Source organism: Gopherus evgoodei, chromosome 8, assembly GCF_007399415.2.
Source record: "Gopherus evgoodei ecotype Sinaloan lineage chromosome 8, rGopEvg1_v1.p, whole genome shotgun sequence".
NCBI lineage: Eukaryota > Metazoa > Chordata > Testudines > Testudinidae > Gopherus > Gopherus evgoodei.
The window spans coordinates 109,499,584-109,526,303 of record NC_044329.1 but is presented as its reverse complement, the minus strand read 5'-3'; the positions used below and the strand labels follow the sequence as shown (position 1 = coordinate 109,526,303).

The 26,720-nt window shown below is 48.9% G+C and overlaps 2 protein-coding genes across 10 annotated transcripts in view; one reads left to right on the top strand and one right to left on the bottom strand.

Moving 5' to 3' along the window:
- Positions 1-477: 477 nt before the first annotated feature.
- LOC115656340 (spindle pole body component 110-like) lies at positions 478-19,842 on the bottom strand. 3 transcript variants are annotated; one of them, XM_030572911.1, is made up of 12 exons: positions 19,707-19,842; positions 16,974-17,160; positions 14,941-14,974; positions 14,311-14,471; positions 12,430-12,511; positions 11,672-11,852; positions 11,510-11,577; positions 9,711-9,787; positions 7,963-8,063; positions 4,834-4,928; positions 3,907-4,041; positions 478-1,253 (listed from the first exon to the last, which is right to left on the bottom strand). In XM_030572911.1, exons 2-12 carry the CDS (start codon positions 17,037-17,039, stop codon positions 1,117-1,119), a joined length of 1,137 nt encoding a protein of 378 aa, XP_030428771.1. In that variant the 5' UTR covers positions 17,040-17,160; positions 19,707-19,842; the 3' UTR covers positions 478-1,116. The 3 variants fall into 3 exon arrangements, with proteins under 3 accessions (XP_030428771.1, XP_030428773.1, XP_030428772.1); XM_030572913.1 differs by having other exon boundaries at positions 14,941-14,971; XM_030572912.1 differs by having other exon boundaries at positions 16,974-17,064.
- Positions 19,843-20,109: 267 nt separating this feature from the next.
- The window catches only part of MMACHC (metabolism of cobalamin associated C), a 30,885-nt gene continuing 24,274 nt past the window's right edge, over positions 20,110-26,720 (top strand). For 6 of the 7 annotated variants that reach the window (XM_030571968.1, XM_030571964.1, XM_030571967.1 and 3 more), the window contains exon 1: positions 20,110-20,253. In XM_030571968.1, the coding sequence (XP_030427828.1) occupies positions 20,164-20,253 (90 nt within the window). In that variant the 5' untranslated portion in view covers positions 20,110-20,163. The remainder of the gene's footprint in view (positions 20,254-26,720) is intronic. The other variant, XM_030571969.1, reaches the window with a different exon arrangement.

The following is a 26,720-nucleotide window of genomic DNA, read 5'->3' as shown; positions in this document are numbered from 1 at the left end:
GGCAGGGAAAGGTTAGTGGCATTTCTGCGTCTCTCCTGCTTCACAGCCCCGTAGCCCACGTCCAGACTACCCCGCCGTATCGGCGGGTTAAAATAGATTGCTCGGGGATCGATATATCGCGTCTAGTCTAGACGTGATATATCGATCCCTGAGCGCGCTTACATCGATTCCGGAACTCCATCAACCCGAACGGAGTTCCGGAATCGACACGGAGATCCGCGGACATCGATCCCGCGCCATCTGGACGGGTGAGTAATTCGATCTTAGATATTCGACTTCAGCTACGTTATTCCCGTAGCTGAAGTTGCGTATCTAAGATCGATTTTCCTCCCCTAGTCTGGACGAGGCCTTAGACGACGACTCTCGCTCACTAATGCTGGACCTGGAATGTCAAGCACACCTACTCCCCTCCCCCCCCTTCCCCTTGTCCTCCCCCAGCCCCGGCTATAAAGTAGCTCCTGTAAAATCAGAGTAGTTACTTAGGAAAACTTTATTTAAAACACCCCCGACGTGCAAGGCCTGAAGAATGGGAATGGCAGGATTTTAGGCCACAGCCTCTCTCCATTTCAGCCGCCTTCTCCTTAAAGCAATTTTCCTTTTATGAATGACATGAAAACACTGTTCCAAGAATGGAGCTTTTTAAACCACTTCAATTACCTGCATGGGAAGGGATTTACCAGCACCTGGCAAACTCAGCTGCCACTTAGAGGCTTCTGACACTTACCTGGGTAAATGTATGGATCACCTACCAGGGCTCTGTTCCCCAGCCATGCAGAGAGGGGAGAACAGGTCTCCATATAGGTGCCCAGCACGTTAGCTGACAAGAGTTAGAACAGATCTTACAATCTGAAGCTCAGAAATACACAGCCCAGTCAGTTTCTTCTGGAGAGTGCTTGAAAGTCAAAGTCAGTGGAGGTTCAGACTGCCTGATACCAGGCTGGGCAGAGCCCGTCTCCCCGCAAAGGGATCACTTTGGGCCACTGCAACACCCCTCCACCCCCCTCCGCCCAAGTGGCTGACAGTTCAGAAGAGGAGCCTGTCCATTTTGAGATGCCAATTCCCTTTCCATCTTTAATTTTTCTTATTTGACAGATGGGGGCTTTCTTTGGCTAAGCATTAAAGATCACTCAGATTAAGTTCAGGCAGACTGTCAAACAGGTCACTGCTGAGGTCCTCATCCGACATGCTTCCAGCCTCCTCCTTGGGGGTGCTGTCCTCCAGCTCCAGGCTTGGGGTGGAGAGGTCTTTGGATCCTACAGACACATTGCAGAGGAGTTAGCCATACTGTGGACTCAGGCTCAAGTCCTCACCATCAACCGAGAAAAATGGCCCACGACCTCCCTGTAACTGCAGAGTGATGGCAAAGCTGATCTGCTGCTGGTTTGGCGTCACCAATGAACTTGAAGCAATGCCAATTCGTCATCCACTCAGGCAAATACAAATACAAGAAAATACATTGACAATGTGGGTTTGACTAATTTATATTGGCAAATATTTTTTAATCATGGCCCCTGCCTCCTAGCAGGCTTTGGGCACTCCACTAGGATATCAATATTTACTACCAATAACATAGGATAACTAGCTTCCTCTTATGCAATTATGCATGTTACCTGACAGGGCTTTGCTGATCAAAAGTTAAACTCAGTCCCTGGCATGTGCCTGCAAGTAATATTGGAGAAGGGAATTTAACCCCTCGATATGTCCTGGGGAGACTGCTTAGGGAACATCCCAGCAGCAACTGGACATGTTACAACTGCATCTGCAAAGCTGTTAATTGTAGCAGCTTTACTAGCAAAGACTGACTCAGCAGGATTTGTACTTAGAAAAAACAGAACTCAAGGCAATTTCATGTGCCTTAAAGCCCCCATTCACGAGAATCTTAAGCATCTTACTGAAGTAGGGCATGAATTTCCTTTAAAAGAACATTACTCCTTTGTTCCTGGAGCTGGGAATTCCCCCAGGGCTAAGTGTTAATACAAACAAAAGGGTCTTTAACATCCTGAAGCAATGCTGAAATCCAAAGGGATATAGAGTGTGGAAGATGAGCCTTTTGAAAATTGGTGATTTTCACCTTCCTAACCTCATTGGCTGAGTGTCAGCACCAAACCAAACATGGAGTGACATTAAAAACTGACCTCCTGGCACCCCTGGGGAATGCTAAGTATTATTATTATTATTGGTAGTATTATAAATGGCCCTCATACTGCAGCTTAACGTTACCCTGAAACAAGACTGGAAGGGAGGCTCAAACAACGGACACCATAGGGCCCCACAGTTTTAACCGTGATCCAAGTGCTTTGGATGCCAGTGTCACAGGTCCAGTCAAGTGCCCCTCTTGGCCACTCACCAGACTGTTGTAAGCCTCCAACGTCTGAACAGAACCCATGTACTGTCCCTATCTTGGGGGCCTCTAGGCTCACCCTCAAGGTGCAGATCCACTATCTAGCACACCCTCCTGAGAGCTGTGACTATGCAGCCCATTGCTCAGCCCCTGGGAAACAGTGATGGCCACTCAGGTTTTTCTTCCTCTTCATCCTCCTCCAACCCCCCTCAGCTGAAACATTTCCTCTCTCAGAACACCAGCCGGGGGGTGTTCTGGGTCTGTCGTTTACTTCTTCAAAGGGCGTGTGTTAGGAGCAACAGGCAGCACACAGACACTTTGCACAGAACTCTCCTACCACAGCTTGTTACGTAACTGCACAAGAAATACACAGATCGATACAAACAATAAACTCTATTTGCATTTCCCTGACTCAGTTTCCTCACTACTACTCAGCTTTCTTTGGGCTAGTATCAGAGTCCTCTGGGGCCATCCAGGGTCCTTCTGCTGCAGGGCCTAGCCTGCGCTCTGAGACACAGAATCGCCTCTCCCCACCTCAGCTCTCTGACCCTGGCTGTTCTATCTCCTTACCCTCTCCTGCCCAAAACTCCCCGTGTGGCTCTCAGGGGCTGTTTAAACTCTCCCATTCTCATGCCTCTCTTTGACCTTTCCACTCTCTCCACTTCCCCCACGCCCTGCAGACAAGTTGGGGAAAGTATCTTCTGGCCTCAACTAATCCATTTTCCTTCAGGTGTTTCCACCTGGATAGGCAGCCATTAAATTCTGGCCACCCACCCCTGTCCCTAGTATGGACAGACCTGACACAAGCATGGTGGATACCATATATACATAAAGGCATTCCATGATACAAAAATTTCTCAACAACTTCACAATACTAATCAGTTCACAAGCTGTGTAGATGGGAGTCCCAGATCATCACAGCCAGCATTCTAGATTGTCCTTGTCCGATAAGATGCTTTGGTAAAGGGGGAAAAGTGACGTTCTCCAATTCAGACCACAAACAGTCTCAATCTTTAGTACACAACTTGGACAGACTAGACAGCAGCACGCAAAGGAAAGCCTCTGGGTCACTGCATGCTAGAAGATACTGTCCCTCCCTCCTCAGGGCTGCCACTCAAGAGTAAAGGTGAGAGAGGCTGCAGTATGCTCTGTTTTATGCAAAATCATACTTCTGTTTACACAGCACCTTCCACCTGATTAGGCCTGACACCAGACAGACAAGGAGCTCTGGAAAGTAAATCTGTTAACAAGTGGAGAGCTGGGATTAGAACCAAGTCTGACTCCTAATCCAATGCTCTGACCATTAGGCCATACTGCCTCACACATTTAGATGCCAAATACATGCACCTACATTGGGCACGGCCTTAGGGCTCTTGTCAAGTTGTGCGTTTGACCTTGGTTTGGGCATTACAAATACTGCAACACTTTTAGGGACACAAAACAGGGACTGGACATACAAAGAGATCCCCTCTCCCCACAAGGCAGTCACACATCTAACATTCCCACTGAAAACAACTATATTCTTAGGGTACCAAGGGCTTCTCAGCCAGCCATACTTCTCTTACCTTCAGGCTCCTTAATCTCTGTGGCACTAGAGAGCTCGTCAGAGCTGACATCTGTGAGACTGAGCTCAGAGGCAGAATCATCACTCAGGGAGGAAGAAAATGTCTCCTCTTCTCTCAACACATTATTGCTTTCCACTAAGAGAAACACACCCACAGGCAGGATAAGTTAAGAGCTGAGCTCATGGTTAAAGAGCATAGGCCTGATTCCTCACTGTCTTCGTAAGCAATACAACCATTCTGGTTTCATAGCATCGTACTCCTACTCTGCACTGGTGTAAATAACTGAACAAAGGGAAGGACAGCCAGGCCCTGAATCATGTAAATTGAGACTAGACGTGCACCGGACACGCACTGGGGGCAATGCCCCTGCAATGAACTCTCCCATCTCTGACTCTGTGGTTAAAGACAAACCAAGCAGGATCATAGGAGAGATGAAGGAAACAGAGAAGCCAGCCAGATTCCTGGCCATCCCCGACCCATAAACTACTCCTTGCCCTTGGGAAGTGGTTATCCGGAGAAGGAGTCCAACAAAGCAACATTACTAGAATTCTCAGGACTTCCAGGCTCTCTGCTGCAAACCAGGGAGTCGAGCCTCAGTTAGATCCAGGACTTCTGAGGCTTTCAGGCAGGGAGCCTGCAATCCCTGACATGGAAGGGCTGCTCAGAGTCACAGACCAAGGAAGCCCCCTGCTCCCTGGCCCCCAGGCAGTCCACATGGTGGGGCTACCCCAGAGCCATGGACCCTGGGAGCCCACCACCAAACCAGGCAGGTTTCCATTGGAACCTGCCTGTGATTTGATGAAAGTTTGTCAAACCCAAGGATGTTTCCACTAAGCATTTCAGGTTCAACAAACCAGCATTTGCCAACGAAACTATTTTGTCAGAAAATTCCCAACCAGCTCTACCAGAAGGACTAGCATCACTTACTTCCATAAGCACTTTCTTTTTCTACGGGCTTAGTGTATGACTTCTCTTCCAAGGGCAGATTTTTCATTTGGTCTTTCAGGTCAGTGACCGTGGATCTGATTGAAACAAAACCAACAATACTGATTAGCTCCAGGGACAGAAACAGCTGCCAGGAGAGAGACAAAATTCATTCTTGGGATCTTCTGCAATGAGGGATTTTGGTAAACTCATGGTTCAAGGTGGATTCAGCTCTGCTGAGCAACTCATTGTATGTGGAGTGTAGGGCATGGGGGGCAGGGAGACCTGAGGCTTTTACAGAAAGGGAAGGGAATCAATACTTAATTACAGGAGAACTGCAATTAAATCTCATTATTGAAGAGGACTCACTGAGCTGACATAACATCCTTCATGGTGGGTTATTATAGTACAGGAGGCAAGTTTGGTTTCTGATGTCAGAGCAAATTCATCAAGGAGATTCTAATAACAGAGTCATGCTGGACCATGGATGTTTCCACAGATGTTTTCCACTAAGAACATTAATGGTTATTTATGGATTTTGGGGAGTAGGAGTGAATATAAGCAACTAACGGGGGTATCAGAAGAGAAAAAGAAGTCAGGACACCTGGGTTCCAGTCCCAGCTCTGGTACTGTTCTTTTCCCCGTCTACCTCGCTGGGGTGATGATGAGGACGATTGTGAGAATGAACTGTGTCTGAAAAGGGCCTTGAGATCCTTGGCTGGAAAACACTAGGGAATGCCGAATGTTTTTAGTATCATTCCTCATCAATCTCCCTCAAGGAGAGACCTGGACATGGTTTCTTGCAGAGCCAGCCAGTGCTGCATGTGCCCATCAGATGGGGCACTGCCGAGTGATGTGAAGGGCTCATGGCTGCAAGGGCCATGCATGCGTCTCCAGTGTCCCAGCTCAATTCTATTTGCAATATAGGAGAACCTCAGAGTTAGGAGCAGCAGAGTTACAAACTGACCAGTCATCCACATGCTGCATTTAAGTACGCAATCCGGCAGCCGCAGAGACCCCCAAAAAGCAAATGCAGCACAGTGCTGCCTTAAACATAAACAACTAAAAAAAAAAGGAAAGTAAAAAAAAAAAAAAGATTTGACAAGCTAAGGAAACTGTTTCTGTGCTTGTTTCATTTAAATTACGATGGTTAAAAGTAGCATTTTTCTTCTGCACAGCAACGTTTCAAAGCTGTATTAAGTCAATGTCCAGCTGTAAACTTTTGAAAGAACCAAAATGTTTTGTTCAGTTATGAACAACCTCCATTCCCGAGGTGTCTGTAACTTGGAGGTTCTACTGTAGTTATACTCTGCCTTCCTAGGCTCCTCCCACCCCATGCATTTTCAGGTAGACAATATATGCATCACATCCTGCCCCAAACTGTTGTAAAGTGTTGCTGTTGGGTGGTAAAGAGCCTACCAGGTGCTACCCAGTAGTGACAGCACTGCAGTGGTGGGTGTCACCACGCTGCACACTGTTTGAGATATTGCTTGGCATTGACTTACCTGCTACATCTCTAGAGAACACAGGGATTCCAAATAAAGACCTTCCAGGAACAAATATTTAATAAATAGTCCCAGCCCTGCTGTATTGCAAAGGTCTTCAGTATCAGCCTGATGTTAATGAATGGACAGAGTGCTCCCGTAGGAAGGGAGATCTGGGGCACACCATTGAGGAAACACTGCCTGCCAACTGAAGGGGTGGTTGGCATTCCTGTGACACGTTATCCCATTGTGGCACCTGGGTGTGTGGGAAAGAGGGTTAGAGACAGTGGCACACACAGAATCCCCAGATACCCCTGGGTCAGCTGGGTTGGAAAGACAAGGGCACAATTAAAGGAACAGTAGCACAGAGCTAAGAATCATTGAAGGGAAAGCTCTAATGTCACCATCCTCTCCAGGGAAAAGGCCAGAGTCTGCAAGGCCCAGCTGTGTGGAGATCGCAGCCAAAAGTAGAGTCAGTTTCCTTTCTCGGCATGGTCCATCATGGGAACGTGACAGCACAGGAAAGCAAGAAGAGAGGAGGGTGGTGCAGGGGTTTAAGGGACACAAGTGGGCATCTCTTCAAGAGAAAAGGTCCCAGGCTGAAGGGAATTCCTGCTGAGGTGACAGAAAGGGAAAGAACTAAACAGGGGAATCACCACTTTCTGACCAGTGCCAAGTGGGTTCACTCAGTGAGTGACAGAGAAGGAGCTTCAGAAGTCAGCCAGTGCCCATGGTAGAGGGTTTGTGGACGGGGAACATGAGCATGCTTGCTTACACAGTGTATAGCCGCATGGACTAGAGGGCACAGGAGAGCCGTGATTAGATATGGAGCCTTTCATCTCCAGGCCAACCGTCTAGGGTCAGCCCAGAATAGGAACAGCAAGAAGTCATTCACACTGAATGGCTGCTCTTTCCCTGTGGTACTCAGTCTAGTTCAAGGTATAGGTGTCTCCATCACAAACAAACAGATACCATCACAACTGCTCCCCTAGTTTGCTGCCTCAGCAGAGAGATCAAAGACTGAATGGATCACTGAGCCTGAACTCTCCATCTGCCCCTAGTTGGGACTCCTCTCCTAGGCAGTGGGCAAGCTTGAACTGAGCTGCCCACGTTCTGGAACCTCCAGGGCTCGCAGTTTGGCACTTTATGCGTTTAAAAACTGGAATACCTCATTGGCCAAGGCGCTGGATTGCCAACCCTGGAGATGGATGTTATCTATCCACCAAGCAGGTACAGTGATGCCCTCCCCACACTGCCTCGATAACAGGTCTCAATCGTGACCCGCAGAGACCCCCTCTAGAAGCAAGTGAGGAATTCAGCACTGACTTCTCTGAGGGTGCAAGAAAAGGGTCTATTAGTGTTAGTTGTGATGTGGACACCTGCCTACTAGCAACTGAGCTGATATTACCCACAACTCCTTTCACACGGGGGTACTGTACAGTGGTCTCACAGCAGAGCGCCTACTTGTGCCATTCCCTTGTGGTTTGTGGTGAAATATCTCTTGGATATAAGAGGAGCTGCACTTGCAGCTGATGTCCCGAGCTCAGTTGGGTGAGGAATGCACCCCATATTGCCAGCAATGCATGGTGCGTGCACACATGTGGTGCCACATGTCCCATAAGACCCGTGGAAGGTGCATGTCCCCTACTTGATGTGGCCAAGCTCCTCCTGGGTGCTCCGCGTCTCCAGCCTGGCTTTGTCCAAGTCATCAGATTGAGTTTTGTGACTGATCATCAAATCTTCCAGCATCTGTGGATGAGGGGGGACAGTCAGTCACTGCCAAAAGTGCACCCCACAAAGAGCCTCTGATTCTACACTGCAGTGCTGAGCCCAGCAGAACATGCGTGTGTGACTTGCTCTCTGTACAGACCTGGAACAGCCTAGAAAAAGCACAGCTGACACAAAACATGCTATCCATGGCAACAAGCACTTCACCTTTCCAACACAGAAGGTGGTGGGCTTATGTTCCTTTACAGTTTGGTGTGCTCAGATCAAGATGGGGTACAGCATAATGGAACCTGTACCTCTTGACCCAGCCTCCTTAATGGAAATTAGGGGCACACTGTAGATCTCTGCTGTCCATGCTTGGCCCACTGACTGCATTTTAACCAACCATAATGTATAAAAACCATCAATCAGTTTGAGAATGTGCTGCTAGAGTCTCTTGGGCAGCAGGTTATGGGGGCTACTTGTCCAGAAGCGCCAGGCAGCAGGTGGTTTCTAAAAGGGTTAGAGGGGCTGCAGCTAGCTGAGAAGTAGCCAGGTCTGATTGTTAGCACCAACATATTTTAGGCCCTTCACAACTCTGCCCCTCCCTACTTGTCCATGTGTTTCCCACCACATTATCTCTTCTCTCCCTCTGCTCTGCCAGCCTCAAGCACAAATTTCTTCACGCCTTATGCATGGAATGCTCTCCTTGAAGTGACCCGTAAGGGCAGTACCCGTTGTTCCAAATCCCTCCAACTTCTGCAGTGACGTCTACAAGAAATCAACCAAGTCCTGGTGGCTATGATGGGGACAGCGAGAAACTTTTAGATATATATGCCGGCTTTTTTCTACGAACATGAACACTTGTATATATTTTGAATATACTCTTCTCCTGAACTCTTCATATATCACTTGTCTTCTTACATTGTTAGCTCTTTGAGTCAAGGACTGTGTTTGTCATGGCACTACTGCAATACCAATACCAAATAAAAATAAGCCATCCTCTGCAGACTGTAACCATACTGATCTTAGTTTTCAGTACTGTCTGATAAACACTTATATTATATAGGAAAGAGAACTGTTACAGTTCGGCCTCACGATTGAGTATCAGTGTTTAATTTAATTAATGTGGCCCCTTATGAACAGGGATTACAGTACCCCTCCCATAATTCCAGGTACACACAGGAGTTGGTTCTAGCCTAAGGAATAAATACTGAAATCAGAAGCACACTGGAAAACACAGTAATATCCTCGTGTTGATTAATGTAGCACCAATAAATCTTTTATATAATGTTAACACAGGAAGCCTGAGAAATAACGGTTCCGCCATATGGGAACAGATCATCAAATCCATGATCTTTTCTCCAGCCTTCAGAGGAAGATATAAAACTCCCATAAATTTCCTGGACAGTTTTACAATACTATTCAAAGAGAAGATATACTTCCTGCCCCCAGCTGATGATTAGTATACGCCAGAAGCATAAGGATCGACAGCCAATGTCATTTACTCTAGCTGCTTGGACTGCAGCTACTATTCATACATGTGCCTAACCCCTCTTTTAAGAACTTTACTTATAATTTTCCTATCATCTGGAATCAGTGAGTTCCACAGGTTACCAAACTATCACATGCTTTAAAAATGCATGTAATGATTTTGCCTGGGGAAGGTGAACCTGTAAAGCTATGTACCTTGCAGTATCGACTTTGAGTTCTCTTCATTTCATCAGTTTCAGACATCTGATTGACTAGATCCTCCTCCTGTCGGTCTAAGAAGGAAAGCAATGTAACTTTACATAGTGAACTGGACTGGTTTTGGCCACAGAGCTGAGTCATAGCAGAATCTACTTCTATTCTGTGCCTGATTTTTAATAGTCACCTCAGCACTCACTTTTCTCTGTGCATATTCAGTCAAAAGTTCAGTGGGCACCTCTCATGCCAGGACTACATTCTACTGAAGAACTCGTGAACAGCAGGAGCAGTTGCCAGATCTCCATGGGACTCTCATACAATACCCAGATCTATTACTTTCACAGCTATATAACAGGCACAAATGGGAAAGCTGTTATTGACACAGAGCCCTTTACGTACAGACTCTGACAAATGACTGTGAAAATGACATTGGTGGTTCCCCATTTATTGCCGTTCAATGACTATATTTGACATGCTCAGTTTATAGTAAGTAAAAAAGGATGGTTATATTCCTTTCCCCTACTCTGTGTTTTGTTTATTCAGACTGTAAGCGCTTTGGGACAGGGACTGACTCTCACCATGTGTTTATACCGCACCTAGCACAATGGGGACCTGATCCTGGTTGGGAACTTTTGGCCTTACTGGAATGCAAACAAGCTGCTGCAGTAAACTCAGCTTGGCATCTGAGAATCAAGCTCAGTTCCTTTTGTTTCATGTCATTACCAAAGATTCCGCACCTCAAATTCTGCCTTTGGTTACAGGTGGGACACTTAACTGCCTCCACAGAAGCTGCTGCAATATAGGGAGGGCAGAATTTAGCCCATAACTGGAGATTCTGTTTCTGGTTCAAGAGCCAGAATAGAACACAGCTCCCTCTCCCATTGTTGTCAGCTCTGCACCCCTAATAGGAGTGATGTAGTTAAAACTTCAAACAGACGCTCTGACTGAATGGTGCTTATGAGTATGAAGGGGTCACTTACACACATTCACTTTGAAGAGTAGAGAGACAGTTTGATAATCTAAGACCAAGGCGTTTTCAGGACTGTCTCTGGCTTATGCCCAGTCAAGGTACATCTCTACCCGATATAATGCCACCCCATATACCACGAATTTGGATATAACGCGGTAAAGCAGCGTTCCGGGGGGGGGAGGGGGGCGGGGGCTGGGCACTCCTGCGGATCAAAGCAAGTTCGATAGAACGCGGCAAGATTTTTTGGCTCCCGAGGACAGCGTTATATTGGGGTAGAGGTGTACCTGACATCCTATAGCATCCTTGAGAAAGGCCCAATAATAATAATAATGGCAGCCAGCTCTCACATAGCACTTTTCAGCAGTAGATCTCCAAGCACTTTACAAAGGAAGTCAGTGTCATTATCAATTCCCTCCCCCTCTTGTCTCTCTAAGGATAGAGTGGGGGTGAAGTTTGAAAAACAGCTACAGAAGTGTATTGCAATGCACCAACCGTTCACTGAATGGACCCCATCTCTCAGAGCACCACAGTGCAACAGCCAGAGTCAGACAGAGTGGGGAGACCCAGTGCATGTTCCTCTCCCACCGCTCTGCCCATGCCCTGGTGGGAGTCTGACTGAGCTAGCAAGCCCTGTGCATGCTCCCACACTTCCCCTCCAACTCTGCCAATTCACCACAGCATCCCCTACTCTTCCATTCCTGAGCAAACTGTCCACTACAACAAACAACATGATGCTCCTAACTTCAGGCTGCTTCCCTCCCACTTCCAGTCATCTGTCAGGCCCACAGGGCAAGGACCCGCACGGGGAGCAGTCCAGAGCAACACTCACTGAGCTTGTGCTTCAGTTGCTCCACCTCTCTCCTCACACACTCATATTCTCGCCACAGGAGCTTTTTGCTGAAATCAAGGAGAGAGAGGGTTACCCCTGGGGAAAGGAAGCAACAGCCTTAATTTCCCATGACTCACATGGCTATAAAGGCCCAGAGCTGACCTCTCATGCACCTCCTGCATGACGCTGGAGCTGGGATACAGATCCGGGGTGCAATCTCCATCCGGCTGGTGAAACACTTGCTGTCGCAAGTTACGAAGCTCGCTCTTCAGCCCTTCCATTCTCCGCCCCAGCAGGGACTCTAAGCCACTCTGAGGGCTGTTATGCAATCGCCCAACCTCCTCTGCAACAACAAACAAAAGGACAGAAAATGATTAGGCTTCAGCTTGCAAGGGGAAAGGGAGGGATTGGATGTTTTCACCTCTTAGCTCAGAGAGCCGAGAAGCGACACAGTACAATGGTCTCAAAAGTCAGTTCACGGCTGATGTAAGGCGCTGGACTGACCGTGCAGGGCACTGGGGGCCTCTGCTGATCCCCTGAAATGGTACAGCATAATCAGTGCCAGTTCAAGAGCTCCCTTCACTACTCTGCCAGCACACTCCGGGGCATAAGCGGAGTCCGGTCTTCATGGCATATTCTGAACAAGTGATACTCTTGAGTAGAACACAAACCAAGTGCTGGGTTGTAGATGTAAAGGTTGTATTCCGTAAGGGTTAGGGCAAAGGACTATGAGTTAGAACACCAGGTTCCTACTCTAGGTCTGAGTTCTATATATTCAACAGAGTAGGGAACGGGACTGGGCCCCATTGGGGAGCTGCACTCACAGCCTGCTGTCTCATCAACAGGACCCCAAACAGTCAGATGGGGAGCAATCGCTGAACATCCCAGAATGACTGCAAAGCCAAGGGATTCATCAGTACCTTCCAGGTGATGGATCTGCTGCTGCTGGAACTCCTTCTCCTGCTTCAGTCGATTTACCGACTGGGTGAGGGACTCAATGACCTGGGGGGAAAAGCAGGATGAGAACAAGTCTCACATGGAAATAATTTAGTGCAGGGAAGAACTCCGTTGCTTTGTGCAGTTTCAGAAGCTGGGAATGTTGCGGGGCACCTCGAAACTGACTCAAAAGCAACCATACTCGGCTGAGCAGGATAGAGGGGCTTCCAAGGAATCTCCTATGACCCTCCTTGTTGGAAGGATGAAGGCTGTGATGAGGGGCAGGGAGACGATTCAGCGCTCAGAGGGATACAGGGGGCCTCCGAGACAGGAAAGGAAAGTGAGTGCTCCTGGGAAGTTACTGTGACGGTACCTCCCATAAGGCTTGATGGAAATATGCTTAGAATGTGTTTTATGTTACATATGCCATGTAACATATCTCCGTAAAGGTTATGATCTACTGAATGGATTAATCCTCTTTGTATGCATGTATCATTTTTGTATTTGAAGTTATGAATGTTGACAGTGTACTGGCTTGATTTCTAAATAACCTTAGTAGAGTATTTGGTCAGTTCCTGGAGAAAGAAATGTTGAAATTAAGTACTAATCAAGAAACACTTAAAGGACAATGGATCTTGGAACGCTCCAATCCACATAAGAAGTCTACTTGAAGACATTCAAGGTAGCATGTAAACAATGGATACTACCTGTAAAAACTGAGAGTCGTGCATGGACATGTGACTTGCGCAGGTGACTCCTAAACTCCATCTTGGAGCTGGACTTTGCATAGGAAAGAGGAGGGGGTCTCCACTCGCAAGAGAAAGTCTATTTAAACCCCCTGGGAAACCTCTCCATTTTGTCTTCAGCTGGCTAAAGAGAGAGCCTCTCCACCCCCCAGGATACTTGAAAGAAATTGGAACAAAGGATGGTGTGCAAGGGATGTGAGCAATTGCTGGACCCAAGCTAAAAAGGAGATTAGTCTGTAAAAGGGAGCATTCTGGAACTGGTGAGGATCTTATCTGTATTCAGTTTGATTAGACAAAGATTTGTGCATTTTATTTTATTTTACTTGGTGACTTACTCTGTTCTGTCTGTTACTACTTGGAACCACTTAAATCCTACTTTCTCTATTTAATAAATCACTTTTTACTTATTAATTAACAGAGTATGTGTTAATACCTGGGGGTGCAAACAACTGTGCATCTCTATCAATGTTACAGAGAGCAAAAAATTTATGCGTTTACCGTGCATAAGCTTTATACAGGGTAAAACAGATTTATTTGGGTTTAGACTCCATTGGGAGTTGGGCATCTGAGTGTTAAAGACAGGAACACTTCTGTGAGCTGCTTTCAAGTAAACCTGCAGCTTTGGGGCAAGTAATTCAGACCCTGGGTCTGTGCTGGAGCAGATGGGAGTGTCTGACTCAGCAGGACAGGGTGTGGAGTCCTGATCTGGTAGGGAAAGCAGGGGCAGAAGTAGTCTGGGCACATCAGGTGGCAGCTCCCGGGGGGGTTCTGTGATCTAACCCCTCACAGTTACTTTCCTTTAGAGGACACGTGAAGTGTCCCTGCAGCTTCAGCCACGTGCTGGCAGGAACTGGGAGTGCTGCAGAGGCAACACACTCTCAAGCAGGGTGATGGGGAGAGAAAGGAACACCTCAAATCTTCATGTGGAGACCTTTCCAGCTGTCTCAAAGAGCAACATTCACTGGCTCAACAGGGAGAGGCTTCTCCCATCATGTGACAAAGAGAGGATCTCCGCAGTCCAGGGCATCCAGTGTAAGGAGTGTGTATTTTATGCTCGCTAGTTAAACCTGTCTCTTTCCCCTTAGCTGAGAACTAATGTCATCAGCACTCTGGAGTTACCTTTGCTTGCGAATGCAGCTGACTGCTGATGGCTGCAAGCTCCTCTGTTGCCATCCTGCAGTGTGGAAGACTTAGACAGGTAGGACACGAGTGCTGAGATCCAGCCAGAGACTCATCAAATGCAACCTTCTCAGTGTTTATTCTGTCAAGCAGCAAATCCACTAAGAGATCAAAAGTAACAGGAGTTACCAGGGCTGCAGGGAAGGGAACCCACTTGTTTACCACACTGTTAAACTTGCCTCAGTTAGTGCCCAAGTCAGGGAACTTGGAAAAGGGAAAATTGAAGTTTTAAAAAGCAGAAACTAGATTCTTTCCAATCTCTGCTTCAATTATACAATCACATGTAGAGTCATTAGAACTGGCAGGTCTGCACACCATGGAACCACTGTATGGATAACCAATAAGAGGGGCTTGAAATGGCCATTTCTTTGCTACGTGGGTACAGAAGTTACCTGGATTTTAAACCCAAGGCATCAACAGCTCTTACACAATACAAATAAAGAAGGTATAATAATCCATTTGAGACACAGCAATAACACATGCTTGTACAACGCAATGCATATTCCTACAGAACCTCAATGCTATGGTAGCAAGTGCTTTTCAAAATGCTTGAGACAAACAGGTTGTTACCTTTGGAAGAGATGCTGGTTGTGTTCAGACGCTGCTGTAATAGAGAAAGAGAAACCAGATTAAGTGGTAAAGACACTAAAGGACAGGGGAAAGTTACACACACAGGAAGGAGTGGTAGGGTACTTCACACTCCTTTCCACAGTGGATGTCTTCATACAGAAGCAGGATGGGGTGTTAACAGTAGAGGACAGATTAGAAAGTGCCCTCATGTTCTCAACGGTGACTCCTCTAATCAACTAAATTGCAACAACAGTGATAGAGGAGTGGACAAAGGTACAGAAGGATGAAGTATGCAGGGCAAATCCAGGAGGGAAACCAGTTGAAACAGGAATGAATTTAGGGAGGTCCTATGGTCTGTGTTACATGGGAAGTCGGACTAGATTTCACAGTGGTCCCTTCTGACTTTTTAATCTATGAAAAATGTTCACAAAGACACGTTTTTAATTATGTGAAACAATTACCATATTAGGTACATCAGGATAGTCACAGAACTTGGCAAAATCTAACAGCATTCCTAGAGCTCTCTCTAGCCAGACTGAAAGTGCAGTGCAAATGGGTCCCTTCCCCTGTGGCTGATTACAGAGCTCAGGTCTACATTAGCCAGGGGGGAGGGGGGATGGCAACCTAAGATATGCAACTTCAGCTGGCATATCTTAGGTCGATTTACCTGGTCGTGAGGACCACGGCGAGTCGACTGCTGCCACTCCCCCATCAACTTCGCTTCCACCTCTCGTGAGCTGGAGTTCTGGAGTCGACGGGGAACGCGATCAGGGAGTGATTTTATCACATCTACACTAGATGCGATAAATCGACCTCCAATAGATTGATCCCCGATAGATTGATCACTACCCGCTGGAAGACCTGCCCTTAGGAGTAGCACCAGTAGCTTGAAAACAGTAGTGTACCTCTAGCACCCTCTATAGCCCATAATCTCCCATTTTATAGATGGGGAGAACTGAAACAGAGAATATCATGGCTTGTCCAAACAATAAATTGGGGCAGAGGTTGGAACAGAGCTCAGCAATCCCAAAGCACAGTTCCCCACTCTAAGTACTAGACCACTCTCCCCCTAATGTTATTGCTGCCTTCTCTATAACACAGCCATCTGTCCTGGCTCTAATGATAAAATAATACATCTCAGAGCTGCGTGTCATACTACCCACAAATTGGCTCCCTGTCATGTCGATCTATGCTTTTATGGGGTGGCTATTGCAGCAAGGCCTGACAAAACCCGAGGTGCTCATCTGCTGCTCTTTAAAGAAAACCACTTGCATCTATCCAAGAGCACACCCCTTCCTCTGAACTGTTGTATAATAAAGGTTCTATAGGGCTGACACAATAATCCTGCTCAACAAAAGATCCAACTTTCTTGGGGAAGTCAAGAGAATCTCTGTTCACTGAAGGGACAATGAGCTGCACAGAGGACCTTGAGGACATAATTTCTGTAAGCATCTGCAGTAAACATGGAGGTGAATTTTATTTTGGCAAAGAGGCCTGGATTGTGATGTTTGCAAACAGTGGACACCCATCCAGTTCTAGAAGTTGCTTATTACACAGGAATTAGGTGCTTCCTCTCAGTCCAGTGCCCTATCCATGCTGCATTCCCATTTTATCCCTTTTCTCTTCTAGGCCTTGGAACACCCTGAAGAATTGCTCCCTCCTCCTGGGCATTTTTGTCCTTGAAATATTTGCAGAAGCATTTCCATTTTCATCCCTTCTAGGGACACTGGAAGCCTTGATCGCTCCTTTCTAGCACTGAAAAAGACTTGTGTGAGAGTAATTTTTCCTGAATCCAACTATCAACGTGAAACATTCAGCCAGTCTCTAGAGGGAAGGGAAGTCTACAATGGTTACAATATGTGGAAGTGAAATACTAGCCAAAGCAGCTACAGAAACCAGTCTGGTGACTTCACCTACAGCAACGTTACCAACATGGTTCAAGGAACCAAGGCGTCCAGAACTCGTTTAAATAGGACTTTCCCAGAGTGAGAGTCTAAGCCACAAGAAAGTGATGACAATGCAGCTGAACTTGCCTTTATTTTAGCCACGTTGCTGTCTGTTGCAGTCAGTATGGAGTTGAGCTGTGTGTCCCAGTTCATGTGGCTGGTAGGCAGGTGCTTTTAACTGTTTATCAATGACAAAGTAATCTAGGATCAACCCTTGGTGTATAAAGCTGAGGGATGGAACAGAGCCCAACGTGGTGAAGATAGTTGGATTGACCTGTAAAACCATTAGCAAAGAGATTTTTCTCCCTATACAGTCTATGCTCCTATTACAGTTAAAATAAATATACATGTATAGTAAGAGAAATAAATGAGAGGATATAAGACTGAGGGCAAAGTGCAGGGTCTAAAAATCCTGAGACTCCCACATAATTCACACCCAGAATGGATTTCATAAGCTAGGCCTGATGGAGGCTCACTGGTACAGGTTCAGGGCAGTGCAGAAGCAGATTTCCATACAGACTACCTCCTAGGGCCAAGCACAGCACCCTGCCATAGCACTGGCGATGCAGTAAAATACACACCATCCACTTTGTGAGAGCCTTAAATGAACGCTGGGGCAGGGCCATGCCCTGTCCTCAGAGTGGTGAAGGAGGCAGGGAAAGCTCAGGGCTCCCACCATCTGCACCACTAAGGACACAGAAATCTGCCAGATGGTTTCAGGGTGTTGGCAGAGGAGGGGGGTCAGCTCCCCCCCCCCACCATGGGGTGTGAGGTCTCAGAAGGGTCTGGGGAGGTGCCAGTGGGGGGGAGCTCTGGAGAGGGGCTGGCAGAGGAACCTGGTGGATGGGTGGGGTGAGGGAAGATATCAAGGGAGTGGGGTTCTCTGGGGAGGTGTTGGGGAGCCTGGGAGAAGGGTGGAGTGAGGGGGCTCTGGGGAGGTGTTTGGGGGCCTGGCAGATAGGCAAGGTGAGGGGGCTGGCAGATGGGCGGGTGAGGGGGCTCTGGGGAGGCTGGCAGATGGGCGGGTGATGGGGCTCTGGGGTGGCGTTGGGGGGGCTGGCAGATGAGTGGGGTGAGGAGTTCTGGGGTCTGGCTGATGGGCAGGGTTGGGGGGCTCTGGGGAGGTTGGGGGCTGGCAGATGGGCAGGGCTGGGGGCTCGCAGATGAGTGGGGAATGGGGCTCAGGGGAGGTTTGGGGGTTGGCAGGCTTTGGGGGGCTAGCACATAGGCAGGGCTGCGGGGCTCTGGCAAATGGGCAGGGTGGGGAGGCGTGGGGGGGGTGGCAGGGCTCTGGGGAGCTGGCAGATGAGGCTCTGGGAAGGTTTGGGGGCTGACAGATGGGCAGGGCTGGGAGGCTCTGGGGAGGCATGGGGGGCTGACAGGTGGGCGGGACTGTGGGGAGCCGGCTGATGGGCAGGGCTGGGAGCATTTGCAGATAGGCAGGGTTGGGGGGCTCTGGGGAGGCATGGGGGGGCTGGCTCATGGGTGGGGGGCTCTGGCAGGTGGGCAGGCAGCTCTTGAGAGATGGGGCTGGCAGGTGGGCAGGCTCTGGGGAGGTTGGGGGGCTGGCAGGTGGGCAGGGGGGCTCTGGGGAGGTTGGGGAGCTGGCAGGTGGGCTCTGGGGAGGTTGGAGGGCTGGCAGGTGGGCGGGGGAGCCCTGGGGAGTTTGGGGGGCTGGCAGGGGGAGCTCTAGGGAGGTTGGGGGGCCGGCAGGTGGGCAGGGGGGCCCTGGGGACGTTGGGGGGCTGGCAGGGGGCAGCAGGCTCTGGGGAGGTTGGGGGGCTGGCAGGTGGAGCTCTGGGGACATTGGGGGGCTGGCAGGGGGCAGCGGGCTCTGGGGAGGTTGGGGGGCTGGCAGGGGGCTCTGGGGCGGTTGGGGGGCTGGCAGTGGGTGGGGGGCTCTGGGGAGGTTGGGGGGCTGGCACGTGGAGCTCTGGGGCAGTTGGGGGGATGGCAGCAGGCAGGGGGCTCTGGGGCGGTTGAAGGGCTGGCAGGGGGGCCCTGGGAGATTGGGGGGCTGGCAGGGGACGGGGCGCTCTGGGGCAGTTGGGGGGCTGGCAGCAGGCAGGGATCTGAGGATGCTGGGGGGCTGGCAGGGGGCTCTGGGGAGGTTGGGGGGCTGGCAGCAGGCAGGGATCTGAGGATGTTGGGGGCGGGGCGGGGGGGCTCTGGGGAGGTTGGGGGGCTGGCAGCAGGCAGGGATCTGAGGATGTTGGGGGCTGGCGGGGGGCTCTGGGGCGGTTGGGGGGCTGGCGGGGGGCTCTGGGGAGGTTGGGGGGCTGGCAGCAGGCAGGGATCTGAGGATGTTGGGGGCGGGGCGGGGGGGCTCTGGGGAGGTTGGGGGGCTGGCAGCAGGCAGGGATCTGAGGATGTTGGGGGCTGGCGGGGGGCTCTGGGGCGGTTGGGGGGCTGGCGGGGGGCTCTGGGGAGGTTGGGGGGCTGGCAGCAGGCAGGGATCTGAGGATGTTGGGGGCGGGGCGGGGGGGCTCTGGGGCGGTTGGGGGGCTGGCGGGGGGCTCTGGGGAGGTTGGGGGGCTGGCAGCAGGCAGGGATCTGAGGATGTTGGGGGCGGGGGGGCTCTGGGGAGGTTGGGGGGCTGGCAGCAGGCAGGGATCTGAGGATGTTGGGGGCGGGGGGGGCTCTGGGGCGGTTGGGGGGCGGGGCGGGGCGCTCTGCGTCGGCCCCGCCGTCTCCGTGGGGACGAGGCCTAGGGCGGAAGCGGAGGGTTTCGGGTCCCAGCGGCGATCCCGGGCTCGGGCCGCGCTGGGAGGCCCAGGGCGGGGAGAGGGGCCCGACTACCGGTGCCACAGGCTCCCGGACCTGCCGCGCGGCTCCCGCGCCCTCTGCGCGCCGCTTCTCTCCCTCGGAGGGTTTCAAAACGCGCACAGCCGCCGTCGCCGCGCCGCCCTGCCCGGGGGGCTGCTGGGGGATGGAGTCCACCCTGCGCTGCCGGGCCCAGAGAGGAGCTGCCTCGGGACTACACTTCCCAGCAGCCATGGCGTCATGGGAGCGGCCCGCCGCCATGGTGCCGCCACCGCGCGCGGTGTATCATGGGAGGCGTAGCCCTCTTTGCTGCCGCCGCTGCCCTTCGGCGCAGGGCACGATGGGATATGAGGCCTGTCTGCCCGCGCCGCGCGCGGCCATAGCGTGGGAGCGGGAGGAGCCGAGCGTTGCCCGTGTGCAGCCGCGGGGTGCGGGAAGGACTCTCTTTCCCATGATCCCCCGCGCGCGCAGCCATGGCGGACGGGAGACTACACCTCCCGTGAGCCCCCGCGCGATGGGCAGCATGGAGTCAAGAGTGGCTGCGCTGGAGAGGCGGGTCCGCGGTTGCCTGTGCGACTTCGGCTTCGAGGTTTCTCCCCTCAAGGTATGAGCCGCGTGGCTGGAGCGGGGGGCTGCTATGGCCGCCAGGCTCCCTGGGTGGTGCCCACGTGGCCTGCGCAGCCTCGTGGTCTGTGACATCATGCAGCTATCACTGTGACATCACATGGGCACTGTGACGTCATGCAGCTGCACTGTGACATTCCATCCCCACGTGGGCAGCATCACGGCTCTCTTCATGGGGCAGCGGGTGGACACGGTGTGTGGTGACGGGGGCCACCAGGCCAGCCCTGAACTCAGGCTTTTCCCTGGTGCTGCAGGCGCTTTGGGGTGCAGGGTCCTGGTTATATTCCAGACGTGGTGGTGTCATTGGCAGTTGCCAATAGGGAAAACTGTGGCTGTCCAGTGGATTTTAGAAGATAAGAACAGACATACCGGGTCAGACCAAAGGTCCATCTAGCCCAGTATCTGTCTACCGACAGTGGTCAATGCCAGATGCCCCACAGGGAGTGAACCTAACAGGCAATGATCAAGTGATCTCTCTCCTGCCATCCATCTCCATCCTCATTCTCTGACAAACAGAGGCTAGGGACACCATTCCTTACTCATCCTGGCTAATAGCCATTTATGGACTTAACCATCATGAATTTATCTAGTTCCCTTTTAAACACTGTTATAGTTCTAGCCTTCACAACATTTTGAGTCAAGTGGGGCACAGTGGGCCCGCACACTCCCCCCCCCACCCCCCCGTCTGTATCCCAAAGTATAGTATGTTGGTGACCCTGTATGGAATGTACATGGTGTAATTACTTCTTCACTAGGGCCAGGTGCTGGAAAAGGTGGCATTGAAGTGATGAGCAACATGTGGTAGCTTCTCACCCAGACATCTTCATGTATTCCTGAGTCTGCAACTCTTCCTGAATTACATTTTGTTGGCCAGGGCATCCAGACATGAACTGAGTTTGCCCCATATCTTGTTGCTTTTTGTCCCTTCACTTATTTCCATCGATTATTTTTATCTTATTTCCTCTGTCATGCTGTTTAGACCATCAGGGAAGATGACATGCCCAGTCTCCTTCAAAACTGGCATGAGTGCCTTTCTGTAAAGGGCCTGATCCTGTGAGAAGCTGGGTACCTCTTGAAAGCTGTGAAGGTCCTTTGACTCCCAATGATATCAGTCCTACCATAGTGTAGTAGCAACCTGTCCCCTGGAGGATGTCTGAGAGCTCCAAAGTGTATTGCATCTCCATCCTTTCACATTATTTCCACAACTGCCATGTTGTTCTTCAGAGTGCATCATGGGACAGTATTTTATTTGTGGCAGTTGATACTGGGGGGCTTCTGAGAAAGGCCAAGTATAATTTTTAAAATGTGTGGGAGGAAAAAATTCTCCATGTATGTTGTGAAAGGTATAAACTTGTTGAAAGTACAAGGAAAGAAACGGAAACTAGCAGCTGAAAAAGTCAGAAGTTGACTGGAGAACATCAAGAGTAGGAGATAAAAGTGGAGGAAAGTGTAAGAAGGGATTGCATGACTTCACAGGTGAGCTGCACAAAATGATACTAAACAGATAATTGACTTCTGTTAAGATTAACATCAAACTGTATTGTCTTGAAAGTTAAATATTGACAATAGTCAGGTAACTGACTACTGTAGAAGTAAAGTTTTTATTGACTTGAGAATTAAATATTAACCCAGGCAAAAGTGAAACTAAGATTTGCCGCCAAGGTCAGTGAATGTTGATTTTCACAGAGACACAAAGTCATTATGTGCCAAGGTACGTACATTCTGAAAACCTTCATCAGGAATCTCCCCATTGAAATTGTGAATTTCTTAAATGAAGCTTTTTTGTAAACTAACGTTTTAGGAGAGATGAAGTTAGGTGACTGACAAATAAGACTATTGTTGACTGCTGACAAACCAATCTGTTAGGAAAAAGAACAAGGATTACTTGTGGCACCCTAGAGACTAACAAATTTATTTGGGCCAAAACCCACTTCATCAGATGCATAAAGTGGAAAATACAGTAGAAAGATGTGTATATGTGTGTATACACACACAGAGAACATGAAAAGATGGGGGTTGCCTTAACAACTCTGACAAGTCAATTAAAGTGAGCCATTATCTGCAGGAGGAAAAATCACTTTTGTAGTGGTGATCAGGGTGGCCCATTTCAAACAGTTGACAAAAAAGTGTGAGTAACAGTAGGGGGGAAATTAGCACAGGGAAATAGTTTTTAGTTTGTGTAGTGACCCATCCACTGCCAGTCTTTATGCAGGCCTAATCTGATGGTGTCCAGTTTGCAAATTAATTCCAGTTCTGGAGTTTCTCACCACGATTTGAGGACTTCAGTAACTCAGACATAGGTTAGGGGTTTGTTACAGGAGTGGGTGGGTGAGATTCTGTGTCCTGCATTGTGCAGGAGGTCAGACTAGATGATCATAATGGTTCCTTCTTACCTTAGAGTCTATGAGCCTGTTTTTGAAGTTTTTTGTTGAAGAATTGCCACTTTTAGGTCTGTAATCGAGGGACCAGGGAGAATGAAGTGTTCTCCGACTGGTTTTTGAATATTATAATTCTTGACATCTAATTTGTGTCCATTTATTCTTTTGCGTAGAGACTGTCCAGCTTGGCCAATGCACATGGCAGAGGGGCATTGCTGGCACATGATGGCATATATCACATTGGTAGATGTACAGGTGAACGAGCCCCTGATGGCGTGGCTGATGTGATTGGGTCCTATGATGGTGTCTCTTGAATAGATATGTGGATAGAATTGGCAACGGGCTTTGTTGCAAGGATAGGTTCCTGGGTTAGTGTTTTTGTTGTGTGGTTGCTGGTGAGTGTTTGCTTCAGGTTGTGGGGCGGTCTGTAAGCGAGGACTGGTTTGTCTCCCAAGGTCTCTGAGAATGAGGGATCGTCCTTCAGGACAGGTTGTAGATCCTTGATGATGCGCTGGAGAGGTTTTAGTTGGGGGCTGAAGGTGATGGCTAGTGACTCCCAGAAGCAGTGGCATGTCCCCCTCCGGTTCCTATGGTTGGGGCAGCTAAGGGGCTCCGCATGCCGCTCCTGCCCCAAGCGCAGCCCCCGCAGCGCCCATTGGCTGGAAACGGTGACCAATGGGAGCTGCAGGGGCGGCACCTGCTGACCGGGCAGCGCACAGAGCTGCCTGACTGTGCCTCCGCATAGGAGCCAGAGAAGGGACATGCCACTGCTTCTGGGATCTGCTTGAGGTAAGTGCTGCCCAGAGCCTGCACCCTGGTCCCCTCCTGCATCCCAACCCCCTGCTCCAACCCTGATCCCCCTCCAACCCTCTAAACCCTCCTGCACCCCCACCCCTCATCCTCAGCCCCATCCCAGAGCCCTCACCCACAGCTGGAGGCCCCCTCCTGCCCCAGCCCAGAGCCTACTTCCACAACCCGAACTCCTAGTTTCTGGCCCTACTCCAGATCCCACCCCCCCAGCCAGAGCCCTCACCCCCTCCTGTACTCCAGCCCCCAGTTTCTTGAGCATTCATGATCCGTCATACAATTTCCATACCTAAATGTGGTCCTTAGGCCAAAAAGTTTGCCCACCCCTGATTTAAGGGCACCTCCTGAAATGTGCTAAGTGCCTCTTGAGAGGGTCCTTCACGTCCTTAGCTTGTACTGGCTTCAGTAGGATGACTAAACGCGGACCCAGTTCCGCTTTCGGTAAAGCCAATGGAAGGAATCCTCGGTGGGCATTGGAGCCTGTCTGTGGGAGTCCTGATGCGGACCCATAGCTATGAAGAGACAGTAGATGGCGCCGCCTCACCAGGGTTTTAGGGCTGAGCAGAAGAAATAGCTCTTTCTATAGGTCAGAGGGACTGCTCCTGTAGATAAAGCTCATCATATGTTTGCAGGTCCTGGGCCTGACAGAATGCAGGAAATTGCACCTGGTATATTACAGTATTTCTAGGGAACTTGGAGACTTTCCTTTGACAGAAAATAAATCCATACTCGTCCCTATCCGCACAGCCGTTTGCTTGGCACCTGTCCAGGAGTAATGATCTGTCCATTGGAACCTACAGAGATGCATACTGCATGGCTAATAATTCAGTTTTAATGTATTAATTATTATTATTATTGTTTTATTGTTTATTTTATTATGGTAAAAACCCAAACATACAAGATGTCTGTGTGTGGGATGGTCCCCATTGCTCTTCCCTGGTGAAAAACCCCACATAGTATTTAAAAAAGATAGTCCTTCAAAAAGAATCTTAAGGGACAGTAAGAATACATTCCTCCAGGGCTTTGGAGCGGAGCTGGAGCAGGGAGCAGCTCCGGAGCAGTGGAGCTGCAGGTTTTTGCCTGGAGCCGGAACACAGCTCCAAAGCCCTGCATTCGTCATTCCATGTTATTTCTATGCTAGTAGTTAAACTGGATCATGACTAATAACATGTGCAACCTCTTTTCAACACTGTGTAATAACGTGCAGGCCAACTAATTATTTAAACCAGTGGTTCTCAATCGGGGTTACACATACCCCTGAGGTACACAGAGGTCTTCCGGGGTACATCAACCCATCTAGATACTTGCCTCGTTTTACAACAGACGACGTAAAAAGCACTAGCAAAGTCAGTTCAAACTAAAATTTCATAGAGATACTGACTTGTTTATACTACTCTATATACTATAAGCTGAAATGTAAGTACAATATTTATATTCCAATAGATTTTATAGTTGTATGGTAAAAATAAAAAAGTAAGCAATTTTTCAGTAATAGTGGTTGTGACACTTTTGTATGTTTGTCTGATTTTTGTAAGCAAGTAGTTTGTGAGGTAAAACTTGCGGGTACGCAAGACAAATCAGACTCCTGAAAGGGGTACAGTCATCTGGAAGGGTTGAGAGCCACTGATTTAAATGAAGGCCAAACCAAAACTTATCTCCGTTTTACTGGTGTCAGTCCTGAGTCCATTGAAATCAATAGTTACTCCAGATCAGTGGTTCTCAATTTATTACGGTCCACAATGTGTTACCTGGGCCACAGGGGCCTGTTGGCATGGACCGCTGCTGTGCAGGGCCGGCCAGCTGCCTTCCCTAACCACCCCTCCATGTTTGTAATTGGTTTCTAAAATATAAAACCTAAATATGGAACACTAGATATTTAAGAGCAATCTCCATTACCCATTACAAAATTAAATGCTCAGTAACACTGCTGAAGCTGGCTGCCCTCATTCTGCCTCTCCCCCACAGGCAGGGGTCGAGAGGTTATTGATTGTCTTGTTTCACCCACATAGTAGTTGTTGGGGGCATTTGATGCACTGAATGAGGGACACCACATGTTGTAAGATAGGTATATGTAGGACACATGGATCTTGAAATGTGTGTTATGGTGGGTATTTCTGAGCAATAGAGATATGTCTGCAGGTTTTGCATGTCTCAGGGTCTGGTGCCGGTGCTGTTTTTAAGTTGGTATGTCCTGGTCTCAGACAGACTCTGGTTTCATGACTCATTACAACAATCTGCACCTACCAACCTTCCCTTGCCCTATAACTTCAGGTTGTTAATTGCCCACGTCATTTTAAGGCAACTCCCATCTTTTCATGTGCTGTATATTTATACATGCTTGCTGTATTTGTCACTCCATGCATCTGATGAAGTGGGTTATATCCCACGAAAGCTTATGCCCAAATAAATGTGTTAGACTCTAAGGTGCCAGAAGGACGACTCATTGTTTTTACTTCATTTTAAGTAGTTTCTTGAGTTACATGTTAACCTCTCATGCTTAACAGCCTATCCCACTGTATATTTAGTTGTGATACCCTGGCTTCCTTTTCCAGACCTGAATAAAGGTCCGTGAAGCTTTCCACTAACAGAAATTGGTTCAGTGAAAGATATTACCTCACCTACCTTGTCTTGCCCGTATCCTGGGGCCAGCATGACTACAACAACATTGCAAACGAACATCAAATATTGATTATTTCAACCAGCCCAGATAGATGTTGGATCAATAGAAAGAGAACTACTGGGATGTTAATTGCCCTTATTCTGTTTGTTTTTAATTGTTAATTATCAGGATAAAAAATTAAAGCATAATTTCTCTTTTGGATCTGATATTCCTGAGAGCACCATACAGGATTATAACCTCAGCTATGACCTGCTATAATAGAGGAAGCAAGAACTGTTTTTTGGTCATTTGTCGTAGGCTACGTTAATTCTGGAACAACAAGAGCTTTATATGTAGCAAATGAAATATTGAGGCCTTTCCTAGCTAATGTCAGGATACAATCCTGGTCTGATGGCCCAAAGGAAACAAGGTCTTGTTAGAAGTGATTCTTCTAGCATTTGGAGCAGAATTTGATACCTTCCCATTTCCACAGAAAGATGAAGCAGAGTGATTGGAAGAAACGGGCAACAAAAAACGCTCTAGCTACCAAATAAAAGAATGGTAGCATTGTGGCTCCTTCAATATACAGTTCTCATGTTTCTAGTGGCATCTTATTTCTTGATCTCAGCTGCAAAATCAACAAGCTTTAGATTCAAATATTTC